This window comes from Corvus brachyrhynchos, unplaced genomic scaffold (assembly GCF_000691975.1).
Source record: "Corvus brachyrhynchos isolate BGI_N302 unplaced genomic scaffold, ASM69197v1 scaffold162, whole genome shotgun sequence".
Classification (NCBI taxonomy): Eukaryota; Metazoa; Chordata; class Aves; order Passeriformes; family Corvidae; genus Corvus; species Corvus brachyrhynchos.
Window position 1 is genome coordinate 584,900 of NW_008236696.1, and position 15,158 is coordinate 600,057.

Below are 15,158 nucleotides of genomic sequence, written 5' to 3' on the forward strand. Positions count from 1 at the left end.
CGGACGATCCATTTTACCCGGCAGCCCGAGGTGGATCCGCATCGTGTAGTATCGAGGGCCGATCAGCTTCTTCAGCTTGATGAGATAGATGTTCTCAGACTCATCTGCCTCTATCCCCGAGGTCATGTCGACAGTGCCATAATTGGGGTGATTCACGTTGTAGGCGGATTTATCGGATTTCCCAATTAACATCTCGTTATCTCCTAGCGACGGCAGATTTTTTGCACCACAAGTGTTGGTCGGTGGGCCAGAGAACTCCTCTCCTTCGCTCCCGGGGGAGCAAGCTTCCTTCTCACAGTCGGCCAGGATGCCCTCCTTCTTCTTGGTGTGCTCCTCAGAGAGGAATTTGACGAAGCCGTCGATGTCGCTCTCGGGCTGGTACCGGAGGAGCAGGACGCAGACGGACACCAGGGTGTAGGCAAGCAGGGTGCCAATGGACATCATTTCGATCAGGTCCCGCAGGCTGACCAGCAAGGACAGCAGAGCTGCAAGGAACCCGGACACGATACAAGCCACGACAGGGGTTTCCGTGTAAGAACTGACGTGGGACAAAAACCTGGAGAGCAAAACAGTCACAGAAAGTTAAAATCACAGATCTCAGAGGTTCCCTGCTGCAATAACCTTTCCCCAGTTGCAGGGGACAGACTCAGGGGTCCCTTCAGGTCTTGTTGCTTTTTGGAACTTCAGTTCCAGCTGGGGACTGGCAACACCACTGAGGTTGACTCTGGAGTTAGATCTAGGTCGGACCAGCTCTGCAATGAGCGATCAGATACTTGCAAATAAGTACCCAGATTTTATCCAAATAAACTGCTCTCCTTTGCAAGTAACTCTTGAATTAAACATTCATCCTCATGTAATCAGAACCTCTAGGTACCAGCACCAAATGAGAAACTGTAGGGTAGACTGGTCCTGATATTTTCCCCCCAGGATATTGCTTTGGCTTGTACCCCATTCTGCACCCACTGAGGCTGTGCGTGCCCATTGCTCCCTGCAGGCTCCTCAACTCCCCAGCACAATTTCCCCTCAGATCCCAAGAGGCCAAAAATGAATGCCAGCATAGGCATGACTGACCTGAAGAGCAGCCCATCACCAGCCATGGCATAGATGACTCTGGGCATTGGGAAGAGGGAGCCCAGCAAGCTGACAGTCAGGCCGGCCACGGACCCGATGGCAATGATGAATTTGGCTGCATAGAAGCCGTGGACCACAAACATTTCCATCAGCGGGGACTCGGTGTCGATGGCATCATAGGGCACCATCAGTGTGAGGATCATGCTCACCTGGGGAAGGCGAGAGGAGCAGGACAGGGGTATCAGCAGCAGCACTGGGGGCTGCTGGGGACTTTCAGGGCGTGAGGGCTGCTTCTCAAGAGTGGAAACCCAAGAAATTTCAGGTCTGATTTGGCTTGTATCCCTATGTCCCTTGTGGAGGGGATGTAAAATGCTGGAGTTAGGACTGTTTGCACTTTGCTGTAGGGTGGTTAATCCAGAAAACTGTGGGGTCTTAGTCTCTGCTATCCAAAGGCAAGAAGGGGATGCTTGAACCTTGCTTCAGTGGTGATGCAGGAGTCAAGTGGGACTGGTGTGACTGGTGAGGCTGGTGGGACTGTCAGGGTTAGTAACACTCACTTTGGCTGCATTCCTGTGTGGGAATAATGCTGCAGACCCCAAATCTACATCGCATTGCTTGGAGCAACTCTCTGGCCCTATTTGAGTCAAAGAATTTGTTTTCATGAGAAGCCCACTCCCCTTCAGGAGAGGCAGTGGGTGAGTTTCTTTGAAATAGTCAGAAGAGTGTTTTTTCTCCTTCATAACTAATTTTTACTTTTTTGCAGGGAAAATCTCTGAGCATAGACATGCTTTTATTGGGGTGCAGTGCAGTGGAATCTCACACAGCCATCCCTGCCTATCCTTCCTCTCACTTGGATCCTCTCCCATATCTCCAGCAGAGGCAGTGCTGCTTTTCCCAGAAACACAGAGAAAGGATGCTGCAATGCTGCTGCTCCTTCTTCTTTGCTGCTCTCCTGGGTGCAAGAATAGCTGTGGATGGGGATGAGAAAAAATCTGTCTGCCACCACATCCCTGCAGCTGGCAGAGGGGTCTCGTCAGGTGACAGGAGCCTGGGAACAAACGGAGAGGAGCCTCGGCAGGCACCGTGCAGGCGCCCAGAAGGGACTCACGATACATAAATATATATCTATATGCATTCATACATATTTATGTACATTCACACCTGTGTAGGGACTACTTACAGACACATAAGCTGTCAAGCACGTAACGAGCGAGGCTGTGATGGCGTAGGGGATGGAGGTGTTGGGATTCTTCGCCTCTTCTCCCGTGGTAGCAATGATGTCGAAGCCAATGAAGGCATAGAAACAGGTCGCAGCCCCTTTGAGCACCTACAGGGAGGATCAAACATCTGGGTGCCAGGAGGGAGGCCAGCACCCAGCCAGGGGGAGGGAGCTGAGCAAAAATGGAACAGCCCAACTCTGCCCTGTCTGAGCTAAAGGATGAGTGTGAGCAGGTCAGGGGGTGCACACGTGGAGCTGGGCACTGATCCTGGGAGCACCCCTAACCCACCGATCTGGTCTGGGGAAAAGGTTTCAACCTGTGCCCTGAGCCACCGGAGGCATCTGCAGCTCACCCTACAAACCTGCGCCTGTGCAGTGTCTGAATCTGCTGAGAGATCCTGCCAGGGACAGAGGAGACAATCAACCAGTTTCAGGTTTGCTTTCACATTCCTCCACCCCAAATCCATTTTTATTAGTAGGGATCTGGAACATGTTTACACATTCTGCCTTAGCAAGATGTCTCATGTGGCAGCAAGATCAGCTCGCAGAGGAAGCAGGAGAGAGCAGCAGCCGTCAGATGTGAGCCGCTTCCCAAACAACCTCTGTTTTGCTTGGAAGCTGCAGACAGGTTAGGAGCACACATTGGAGCACTTGGATGAGGAATTATTTGTACTGTTTGGTTATTTTTTTTATGTGATTTTTTAAAATATACAATATTAGCGAGGACATTTATAGGAGAGGAACGCTGGAGCAGGGCAAAGACTGCCTGGCTATGAGTGAGCTGATCTGGAGCTGTGAAACCCTTGCATAGATCTTGGTAGCTTGCTGGGTGCCACCTGTCCATCACACCTCTGTCATCCCAGCTGTCCAGTGATAGTGCACACAGTAAAACTCACCTCTTTCAGGGACTGCCTGTAATTATCCTTTTTAAGTATCCCCTATGCTCATGGGGATCTAACACGTGCTTAGTGGTGGATTTACTTTTACAAACAACTTGTGAGACAATGAACCAGCTGAAAAGGATGAGACCACCCTACTGGGTTTGATGTGTTTTGGGTATACATCTATCTTTTAAAATGATATCTTTTTTTGCCAGGAAATATTTGGTGTGTTGAATTGGAGCAAAACAGGTACTTTCTATTTTCTCTTTTTCACTCCCATTGTATGGCATAAAAAGCCAAGCACAACCCAAAGGTAAATATGACCTCTGATCACAAGTGAGCCTCAGTGCTCTTCTCCTCACTGTTGTTCTCTGCCAGAGAGGTATTGATTTACTGAAGGAAGGTGCAGGGACTGTAGAGCAGTTTGGGACCCTTTCAATAATCAAGACTCTCGGTTTACTTTAGTTTCTTGCTTATTTTTCTGCACAAAACCCCAATGGAGTTGAGCAGTGTAAATCTGAGAAATTATCTTGGGTTTAGGCCAGCTGAGATATTTTCAGTCTCTATTCATCCTTGGATAAAAACCAGTGCAAGCAAGCTAAAAAAGCCAAATATGTCCAAATTCTCAGTAAGCTTTGAGGGAACATCCATAAAATAAGTACTGGTGGCATTATGAAGTGCTCAAAACAAATTCTTGAGAACATTGTTGTTGAAAACCAGCCAACAAAAGTATCTCCCCGCTCTGCAGAGGCTGAGCCAGCTCTCTGATAGCCACAGCATTTTGCTCCATTGCCTGGCAATTAGTGGCATTTCCTCGGGGATACTTTCATGTGGAGTTTGGCTCTGCAGAAGGACATTTTGGGAAAGTTTTGGGTTTATGCTAAGAGGAGTTAGGAGATAAGGGCAAAGCATTGCAGTACTCTTTGTGTTTGGCGGAGAGAGCAGGTCTGGATCCAAACCTGCCCTCGAGGTATTTGGAGGTCCCTGGCCAAAGCACAGGTGGATTTAGCAGGGCTGGGTTCTGGAGGGTGCAGCAGAAGTGGGGCGTGCACACCATGAACGAAGTTGAGTGTGAGGCAGCACTTAGGTGCTGTGTGTCCCTGTGTGCTCTCAGCACTTACCCCTGGCCATCCGAACGGCAGGAATTGCCCTTCAGCCCAGTTGTCGCTTTTGATGTAGAACAGACCAGCAATCATGATGAAGATCCAAACTGCCAAGTTAATGACATTGAGCACGTTGTTCAGTCCCACCGAGTTCTTCACCCCCATGGCCACAATGATGGTGACAATGACAGCAATGACCAGAGCAAGAAGGTCAGGGTACGACTCCTCTCCTTTGCCTAAGTGAGAGAAATGAGATGTGTTACTCTCCATCCAGAGAATATCCAGGAACTCTGTGGGGCAATTTTAAACACTCTTCAGACCTTGAAGGTTTGCAGAACTCTTTGATCTCACTGCAAAGGTACTCTCCAGAGGTCCATGCCTCCCTCAGCTAAAGCTGTTTAATTAAGGTGATAAATCTTGATGTCTCAAGACACCGTTTGGACTTTTGGGAGAGTAGCAAACCAATGATCATGTCCCAATTTGCATAACATGTATTTGCCAAGTACTCATTAAAAATCAATCAGCCACAAAGTTTTCATGACACGGGTACAGGACAGCTGGACAATTTACTTACTGGTAGGGTTCATGGACTGTTGCTGGAACTGCTGGTCATACAGGACCACCACAGCCCCCAGTCCATGGCAGTACTGCAGACACCAGCTTGTGCTCTCTAACAGCATTCTGTGTGTGCCCCAAGGGGACCAAGCAGAGTGTTTGCACCAGGTGACGTGCTTCTGTGCTGCCCTTACCCTCTGACATTCGACTATTTCTGTGCATTTATTCTAAATGCCAGCTCATCCCAAAGGGGCTCGGAGTACCGTGTATCCCAACCCCTCAAATCCTGCCTGTGCGCCAGGCTGCCGAGGAAAAGTACCAGAGCCAGACAGGTGGTAAATAATGAATGAAGCCTAATATCCATGTCTGACTTCTGACAAGCTTCCAATTACTTTCCAGGCCCTAATTAATGGAGGTATCTCTGCACAGCCGGACACACCCAGGCCGTTCAGCGTGCCGACGCTGTTGATCATCCAGCGGCTGATGGTGTGGTTGGCCAGCGAGTCGAACATGCTGCTGAGGGCACTGGCGCCCGCGGCCGTCCCGATCAGGTACTCCAGGATGAGGTTCCAGCCGATGAAGAAGGCCACAAACTCCCCCACGGTCACGTAGCTGTAGGTGTAGGCAGAGCCTGTGGTCTTGGGCACCCGCACGCCAAACTCAGCGTAGCAAACGCCTGTTCGGAAAAATAGGAAGCGGCATAAGGAAAACGCAGCTCGGAAATGGAAAATGTAAAACTGCCTGCCTGGAGGTGCTGGGAGGTGTCAGGGCTGTGGTCAGCATCAGGAACACAGAGACATCGCATGGTGACCCTCCCCCCCCAGTTTCTTGGCTGAAAAAACAGAAAAATTTCCACTAAAATCAAGTTGTGATGGGTTTTTCTTCTTGAGATGATACAGTTCAAACCAGCCAGATGTTTACATGGGATCCTGGACCAGTCCTGCACAGCGTCATCCCAGAGGAAGATGCCACAGAAGGGCTCACACAAGGCTACACCTCTCCCTGCCCCAAACTTCCAATCTCCAAACACACATCCTGCATTATTGCCCTGCAGATCCAGGCACAAGCACTGTCCTGATCATCCCTGCTCTTGTTCATACAAGAGGAGTTTGAAGACATCTTACATAGAGAACATAAGTTATTTTAACACTTAAAAAATATTGTATTTAAGTCTTCTAAAGAATAATTGCAAAACTAACTGTGCAGAAGAAGAAAAGGAAAACAAAAAGCAATATTTATCTGGAACTGTTTGGGAGGAGAATTCAGCAGACTTTAGTACTTTCTGAACTTCTGCACTTACTATGTCAGGATAATTTTTAATAAAAACCTGACCCTGACACATTGATGTATTAAAACAACCATTGGCTTTTATTTAAAAGGAATGGATGTACTCAGTCTCAAATTCTCCAAATATTATTCAGGACAAGTGCTGGAAGGGTCCTGCTTAATCAGTTTAACACTGATTAAGCCCCTTCCCCAAAGACCCCAGTGAAGTTCATATGTGTGAATTGGTTAAGGCTGTTACTACCGTTGAGTAAGCATGCAGTAATTATTGAGCTATCAACTGATATTCTCCATTTAGAAGATAATAATTGCTTCAAATTTGCAATCAGTTTAGTATAGAGAGGGGAATGAATAATTTATAAAAACATTATGAGGCGGCTGCTCTTACTTTTAGCGCAGTTTTTACACAGTACAAACACAGAATTGTTGAATCTCTTAAGCTGAATTTGGTGGTGCTTCTTTTCTTGGTACTGGAGGATTTTTATATTCCATTCACTGCTTAACTTGAATGAAGATTGCTTTGCAATGGGACTCTTCAAAACTTGATTTCTGTAAAGCAGCCCAACAGGAGCCACAAGACGTTTCCATCATCCATCCAGCTCTACCGACAGTCATTATTCACAGCTGATGAAAAATGCATGCACTCAGCAAAGGTACGGCCTTCACAGATAACTACAGGTCTGAATGATTTATGAAACTGCTGCTCTGATGGGGACAAGCATCTAGTTTCTCTCTTTGATGGCCTTAAAAATATATACTCTTTCTTGTAGGCAGCTCTCATTTTAGCCAACGACAAGATTGAAGAGGATGGTTATCGATACACAACGATAATGCCAAAGCAGAGATGAATATGTATAAAATGGTTGAGGTTTCGATTATTCTACTAATATCCCAAAACAGAAGAGCAGTTTTTCACCATGCATTGGGTACAGAAATAGGTTGTGAATATCAGCATTAGGTATCAGCATGTATTACACACACACACACACACACATATATATATAATGTATACTAATCTCTGCTGCATCTGCACTGTATTATTTTTACTATTATTGTTGGTATTGTCATTATTATTATTATTATTATTATTATTACAATCTAACTGCAAAATAAAACTGTGTTACACAGTTACTGCTTGGTAGCCCAAGTTATTCAGCACCTTGTTCCCCTGTATCCAGAGGGACGCAGCTCTCCCAGTGCTCCTGCACAGCCAGCCCAGCTCTGGGACTGCAGAGAGAGGCTGGGCACATCCTTCCTGTCACAACTGTTTGAATCTGGAGACAGACTTCATTTCTTCCCCCCAATCAAGAGTGTTTGCAATTTCTGCAGAAAACAAGCCAACATGGTGGTTTTTTGAAAGAGCAAACATTCTACAGAGGGTCATTTCTTTGCCTTGAATATCTGCTACACTTGTGGACAGTCATTACACTGGTGTAATTATACAGTTATTAACATTAATCAGCAGGATATAAACACAGCTGAGTGGTTTGGTCCATGGCACTGGCCCTTCCAAGACCCCATCCACAGAACAGCCACTGGGAAGCACAACTGGTGGCACGAGGAACTGGTGCTTTTGGTGTGCTGGCGTGGTGGTGACCCTCTCTCTGATACTTGGCACAAGGCTACATGGGAACCATGAGACATCCCACAGGGCACTGGCACAATGAGAGCTATTTCAGGTGAAAAAAGCCTTCTGAGAGGGGCCTTTCAGCCACTCTGGAGGTAACTCCAAATAATTCACGCTACCACACAAGAAATCCAGAGGGAGCATCCCTCATTAACCAAGAGCAGCCAACTTATTGAGGAAGGCATGTTATTTTCATCAAGCCACTGAGCCTGTCCATTGCATTTCATGATCACCATGTGCTGATATATAAAAGGCAGCTCCATAAAGAAAGCTCCCACGGAGCAAGGACTCCCATCTCTCCAGCTTCACCCAGGCAGCTGCAGCCCCTCATCCTACAGCCAGGCAGCACCTGAGGCACGTGCTCAGCTCCTCCCTGCTCCATCGTGCATTCCAGCTGTTCCTGAGCCTTCTCCTGTACTGGGTAAGAGTGTGGCACCATGCTCTGAACAAGGTTGTATTGCTTTAGGAGAGGAGAACACCAAAGGAACAAGAAATGGCTGATGGAAAAGGCTGCAGAGAGGGCGATGGGGTTGGAAGAGATGCAAACTGCTGATTTTTGCTAAGGAGGGGTTTTAGATAAACAGGGGTGAAAGTGGGGAATCCTGGCGGCTGCAGCTGATGGAAGGAGCCTGAGGTGCACTGGAGGCTTTGTGGAGGGAAGCTGGGCAAGCATTTCTACTTGGGAGCTGAATGAAAGGCCTTCTAGTGAGACAATAAAAGAGACTGATTTAATTTATCAGTTTAATCAATTATAGTGTGTCTGTAAGTACATAAGAGGGGGTACATGTTGCTTAAAACTATGGAAGGTGTAAGTGGAATTTGTTGAGTAGATGGAATTGGAAAAGTCCCTATCTGAAACCAGGCTTAATAAGGCTTCCCAATGGCAGGGATTCCCAATGACTGTCTCCCAGGGGAAGCCAGATGACTTTCTGGATGGTTTTGGTTCCTTTGGTTTTTGGGTTTTTTTAATCCAAAACCCTTCTGGGCTCACTTTTGCAAGCAGTGGGATTTGACTTAGTGATTTGTGGTGGACAAAGGGAAAGCTCCTTGAAATCTGTCCATGCACACTTGCCCAAACTCAGTGCCTGGCACACCAGGAGCAATGCGAGAGAAGAAATCACATCCCAAATGAGCCTAACAGCCCGTCCAGCTCCTGAATTCTTACTTGGTTTTACTTGCCAAAAAAGTGTTGCTGTTACAAACAACAGCAGCATTAACGATGAAGTGAGGAAGCAGCCAAGGAGACTATCAAAACACTGCATCCCTCACAAAACACTTTCCCAGGGCTACAAAAGCAAGGGGAGATGAAAGCGGAGCAGGAAGCAGTGCAGGCTCCTGTGGGCGAAGGCGGGAGGACCCCTGGTGCGGGGCAAGGCTTGTGTCTGGGGTGAAAAAGCCCCTTTTGGAGAACAGTATGTTTTTGTTAGCAGAGACCCACCCAAACTCCATTTGCTCTTGGTTTGCATCACAGCCAACAAAACCTTTGCAGTGGAGAGAAAATAGGCAGTGGGAAAGGAGAGACATTGATGCTATCTACTGCCTTGGTTAAAAAACAGGAATTTTGGTTCATTTGTTGTGTTGGGAACTCAAATAAGCATTGGATCTTATTGCAAGCACTCAGCTCTTGTTGTGGGCTTTGGAGAGAGCATGAGGCTCATCCCTGGGCTGTGCCAGGGTTGTGCCTCTGGGCTGCAGAGACATCAGGGGTTCAAACTCCCACTCACTTTGGTGGGATCTCCATGGAGTAGCACTGCAAACTCCAGGGAGAGAGCATGATGTGCTTCCACATCTCATTACAAAAATCCAGAGTTTTGAAAATCTGAGCTGGGTCACTTTGCTGTGTTGGCTCTTCCTGTCTTCTATCAAAGCCCTTTGCCATTTGCTCAGGTTTCCTTATCCAAGCCACAGACAAAAGCTGGATACCAGACTGACACAGCACGCAAAGTCCTCTGAGCAGAGAGAGCAGGAACATCACATCATCGTGTTAGCACTGATCTGGAAAGGACAAATGCCAGCAGTACTGGCTTCATGTAGAAACTGCAGCTCGAGCCATATGCTCAGCTGGGTTCCTACAGAGGAGATAGGATTCACCGTGTTTTCACTAAAATATGTAATTTCTCTCTCCCTGCACATTTGTTTGTTGTTTTTTTTCTTTTTGTTTGGAAATTCAAAGACTGACCCTGCATGAATAGGAGCCAATGAAATCAACTCCAGAACTAATTGAGGAATTTTTTAACTGTTAGCCATGTCAACAGAAGAAGCTGGCCCTGGTGCTGCCCAAGCCACCGATACCCTTCCTGTTGGAATTGAGTTTCCCACAAGCTCTCGCTCCAGTGCTGTGGCTTGGCCATGCTCTCGGCCTGGGACATGCACTGCAAAACTTTCCAATGTCTCAAAAATATTGCCCACAGGCTCCATCCTTGGGGAAGCCATTCGGGATAATTGTGCTTGGGCTGCTGGCTCCCAGGTTTGGTCTGATATTCGGGCAATGAAGGACTGTGCACCCCATGAGCTGGGTGAGAGCAGTGGGAAATGGCTTTTAGTTGGTGGGGAAGGTGCTACCTCCTTGTAGCTTGTGGTGCCGAGCAGGTGTCCCCCCATGAACAGAGAGGAAGCAGGACATGGCAGGTTACTCAAAATCCCACGTAAAACTCACCGGACAAGATGGAAGCAACAGCAGCGATGATGAAGGACACGATGACCCCGGGCCCCGCCATCTCCTTGGCCACCAGGCCGGACACCACGTACATGCCAGTGCCCACGCAGCTCCCGACGCCCAGGGAGATGAGGTCGAGGGTGGTGAGGACCTTGGCCAGCCGGGCGCCCTGGGTGGCTGCACCCGCGGTGCCCTCCAGCATGGACTCCACGGGCTTGGTACGCAGGACGCGGGTGCGCAGGGCATGGCCCGCGGCCCCCCAGGGCACCCGCCGCGGGTCCAGCCGTGAGAAGAAGCCACTCATGGTGCTGGGCTGGGCAAAGGCAGGTCACAGACGGTGTCAGCAGCCCCCACTCAGGGCTGCTGCTGCATCTCCATCCTGTGCTGGCGGCCCTGCAAGAGAGAGAAGCAAAGTTTTTGACTAAAACAGCAAAGAAAGAAGGAAGAGCCAAAAGGGCTCCCTAAGTTGGTTTTTGCTGGGCTCCAGTGCTGGCAGAGCTTTGCTTTAAGCAATGCTGCTGCTGCTGTGGAGAAATCTCCTTTCTCCTCCCCTCATCAGTTTTGTGCAACGACGATGCATTGCCCTCCTTTGTGTTCACACGGGTTTAACCTCAGTCATCATTACAGCACTACAAACAGCAGGAACCTGATTTCCTCCAGATTCTCATTATGTGGCTTAATTGCTACCAAAAGTGATGATGCCTACATGTAACTGTAAGGTGCTGGTGGCCACCGAGGCACACTGGGCACTGGTGGGGACAGAGCCTGACTCCAAGCCTGGCAGCACTGCAGTTCCAGCAGCAGAGATGCTCCTGCTGGCACCGTGTGTCAGCCCAGCATCGCTATGGCAGGGTGTGCAGGGGCATTCTGTGGGACACTTCCCATGGAGGCAGACTGAGAGAGTGGAGGCTGTTCAGATTGGAGACAAGAAGGCTCCAGGGACACTCAGAGTCCCTTCCAGTACCAAAAGGGAGCTCCAAGAGAGCTGGAGAATTTGGACAAGGGCATGGAATGACAGGACAAGAGAGAATGGCTTCAAAATGAAAGAGAGAATATTTGGATTAGATACGAGGAAGAAATTCTTCCCCGTGAGGGTGGTGAGGCCCTGGCACAGGGTTCCCAGAGAAGCTGTGGATGCTCCATCCCTGGAAGAGTCCAAGGCCAGGTTGGACAGGGCTTGGAGCAACCTGGGATACTAGATGCATCCCTGCCTGTGGCAGGGGGGGCGGAATGAGGCTCTTGAATGGTCCTTCCAACTCCAACCATTCTATGGTTCTGTGTTCTACCTGTCCTGCAAAAAAAGAGGGTCTGGGACTGTAGCTTTGCTCCTTTATCCAGTGCATTGAGACCACTGCCTGCCTGTGCCAGGCTGGAGCTGATTCTGAGGCTGGATCACCACAAACTGGTCCTTACAAGGACAGGTGATTTTTTTTATTTTGGTGCTATGGAAGTTCACTCTTACAGCTCTCTGGCTATCCTGGTTGTTTGGGGTTTTTGAGTGCTACCCTCATAGTGGTGAACACTGAGGGGGAAAGTTTCAAAAGGTGATGCTAATTCAGGTTCCTGTGAATCATAAGGTTAAAAAGACTCCTTGGTGTGGTTTCTTTGGTCAATTTATCACTTCATTCTTGCAGTTATTTAAATCCTGTGTAAGGAATATTTTTAATTTGAAAGACATGCTTTTGCTGGTGTAACTGCAATTTATTTTGGGGTCTGGCTTCTGTGTAGTTAAGGAAAACTGGGAGAGAAGCTTGGCAGGAGCAGTGCAGACTCCACTGGCCACTGGAGAGAGAGTGACCAACAGCATGGCCAGCTGCAGCCATTTTTAATACTTTTAAATTATCTTGCCTGAGCTCATCTGCTCTAGGATTGTCTCAAAAATCACAGCATTATCTTGGTTTTCTCTTTCTCTGTGCTTTTTTCATTCCCAGTCATATTTTCAAGAACGATTCAGCAACTGCCTTTCCCCCCTCCCTCCCTTTCTGCTGTTCTTCAGCAAACTGTGTAGTTCTCATAGTACCAGCAGCAGTGACTTCCAAGTGACTCGTGGTGACTTCTTGACTTTGAGCAAAACAATGAGAATTGACAATCTGCAAGCTAATACAAGGGAACAGGAAAAATAGTTCATTAAATATGAATTTCACCTGCCAGCTTCTTTCCTGTCAATACAGAAATATTCTTTTATTTTAATTGCCTTGAAAACAAAACAATTTTTTTTTTCCATCTTTACATCCAAGCCAAATTATATTGTGTCCACCAGGCAGCCTTGTGTTGCTGAAGTTTATTAAATGAAACACAGCATTCATTTCATGTTTTGGTTGATCACTGTTCAAATTGTGCTGATTTTTTACCTCGAGCAACCACAGGCTGAAAGGCTGCATGTTCTAGCTAGGAATAATAATAAGGAGAAATTGTTACTGCTCCTTAGCAAATGTGGATCTCTGGGTTGAGAATAAAACCTGGGTTTGGCTTTTGGGTTGCTCAAGGAGTCAGCTGGTTGTGGGATGGGCTGGATCACAGGTGAGGTTTTACTTTCTGGTTTAAAGGAAGGTTTGTGTTGGAAGGGGACGGCTGAGCCAGAGTTCAGGGGGTCTGCACCAGCCAGAATGAAACAGAGCTGTCCTCATAGAACCATGGAATTGTTTAGCTTGGAAAAGATCTCTGAGATCATCAAGTCCAACCATTAACCCAGCACTGCCAAGTCCACCACTAACCCACATTCCCAAGTGCCAGATCTCTGCATCTGTTAAATGCCCCCAGGGGTGGTGACTCCACCAATTCCTTGGGCAGCCTAATCCTTTTCATTTAGAATTTTTTTCTAATATTCAATCTACACCTCCGCTGGCACAACCTGAGGCCATTTCCTCTTGTCCTGCCACTTGTTACTTGGGAGAAGAGACTGACTCCCACCTGGTTCCAACATCCTTTCAGTTGTAGAGATCAATAAGGTCCTCTCCAAGCCTCCTTTTCTCCTCAGGGCAACGTGCCCATGTCCTGGCACCTCCACGGTGACTCTGCCTTGGCAGTAATGTGTTTTAGCCGTGTGGAAAACAACAGCTCTAAGAAAAACCACCCAAATTCATCCTCCTTTTATCCAAAGTATGGCACCTCTGGAGGATGGGCTGGAAAAGAGGTCTTGCTGTGCTTCCCACTTCCCATCCTTTATTTAATTATTTTCCTTGAATTTCATGGATTCTCTTAGTTGAGATTGAAAGATTAGGTTGCTATGCTAGGGTTTGCACTAAATTGACTTAAACTAGTCAAAAAGTTGGGCCTTCAGAAGAGATAGGATGGTGTAGGATGGAGGTGCCAAAGCTTCAGGCTGGTCCTTGGTGCCCTCACCAAGTCGTGCTCTGGCAAGGGACGACCTGTCCTGTGTTTTAAGGGAGTTGGGACCTCAGTTTTTCATCATCGTATCTGTCGGTGCCTGATGAAGGCTTTGGGACAAGTGGCGCATGCTCCTTACTGAAGGAATTCACATCCATGCTGGAAAAATCAGTGTAGTCCTCAAACTGAAGAGAGATGACTGATTTGGACAGCCCAGTTCACTCTCAAGCCACATCGTGGTATAGAAATTATTTTTTCACCAGCATTGCTAAGAACTCCAAGAGAAGATATGGCAGTCTTGTCCTGGAATAATCTTAATTGCTAAAATAATGAAAAAACCCTTAAATATTTTAAATGGTTTAAATTTAAAGCAGGAACTGGCTGGTGGATTAGTGATGCACCCAGATTTAGGCTGCCAAGCTGTTCCAGCTGTGTGGGGCTGGGCTGTGATCAGGTCCTCCTGCACGGCAGCCCAACAAAGCCCTGCAATTCATGGGGTTAGGCTCCTCCTCACTCATCAAAGAAAAAAAACCCTTTCAAAACCTCTGAAAAGAAATAACTCCGTAATTGCTGCTATATTCAGTTAAAGCAGTCATTCAAAACTATTCCAGATGTTTAAGTGAGATCAGTTCATTGCTGCTCTGTAGCTTGGAAAACATCCTTTCACTCCATTTGAAACCACGAAAAAATATGTCACGGATAGCAACCATCTCCATGGGGCAGAGGCAGCTCACTTCTGCTCTGCTCCACTAACCCTGGCTGTCTAGGAGCAGGAAGTGGGAAGCAAAGGTAATTTTTACTTGGGTTTTTTTTTGTTTTTTAATCTTCTCTCTTCACCATAAACCCAGGAAGATGAAGGGACCTGTGGCTCAGAGGGGACAAGCTGCAGCCAGGTTTTGGAGCTGCTCAGCTCTCCACCATCAGGCTGTTGGGGTGGTTTTCCTTGCTGGCTGGCACTTGCTGCTGCCACCACTATTTGTACCAAAACACTTGTCAGCACCACTGTTTGTACCAAAACACTCCTCTTCATCAGGGTAAATTGACTAAAACTGCAATCAAGCCAGTAGGGGAGGTATAGGTATTTACAGGCATGGATCTTCCTTGGTGTCTGGGTTGATGCTGAATTATTCTTCATGCAAAACTCGTTCTGCTGGGGAGATGCAGCACAGTGCCTCCCCCAGCATCTCCCATCCTCATCACCCCCCATAGCTCCAGCTTCTCCAGGAAACTGTCCCCAAACCACACCAGTGCCCTGGGATGGCTTTTGATTTTTCTGTTAATGACTCTCCTCTGTCCAGAAGTCCATAGGGGTATCCTTGAGCAAAGATCTCTATTGAAGTCTGCTGGGATTGCAACAAGGAGCAGAATATCGATGGTGGTAAATGGAACAAAGAGAGCTCCTGTTGTTGTATCGATGGAAAGCCAGGCAGGGGCA

General features: G+C 47.6%; 1 protein-coding gene across 1 annotated transcript in view; it reads right to left on the reverse strand.

Annotated features, from left to right (window-relative positions):
- Positions 1-10,811, reverse strand: part of SLC7A14 (solute carrier family 7 member 14) — a 16,402-nt gene extending 5,591 nt beyond the window's left edge. Inside the window, exons 1-6 of the mRNA XM_017726866.1 lie at positions 10,397-10,811; positions 5,269-5,505; positions 4,293-4,510; positions 2,252-2,398; positions 1,072-1,280; positions 1-556 (exon numbers count right to left, since the gene is read on the reverse strand). Of these exons, the coding sequence (XP_017582355.1) occupies positions 1-556; positions 1,072-1,280; positions 2,252-2,398; positions 4,293-4,510; positions 5,269-5,505; positions 10,397-10,700 (1,671 nt within the window). The 5' untranslated portion in view covers positions 10,701-10,811. The remainder of the gene's footprint in view (positions 557-1,071; positions 1,281-2,251; positions 2,399-4,292; positions 4,511-5,268; positions 5,506-10,396) is intronic.
- Positions 10,812-15,158: the final 4,347 nt, after the last annotated feature.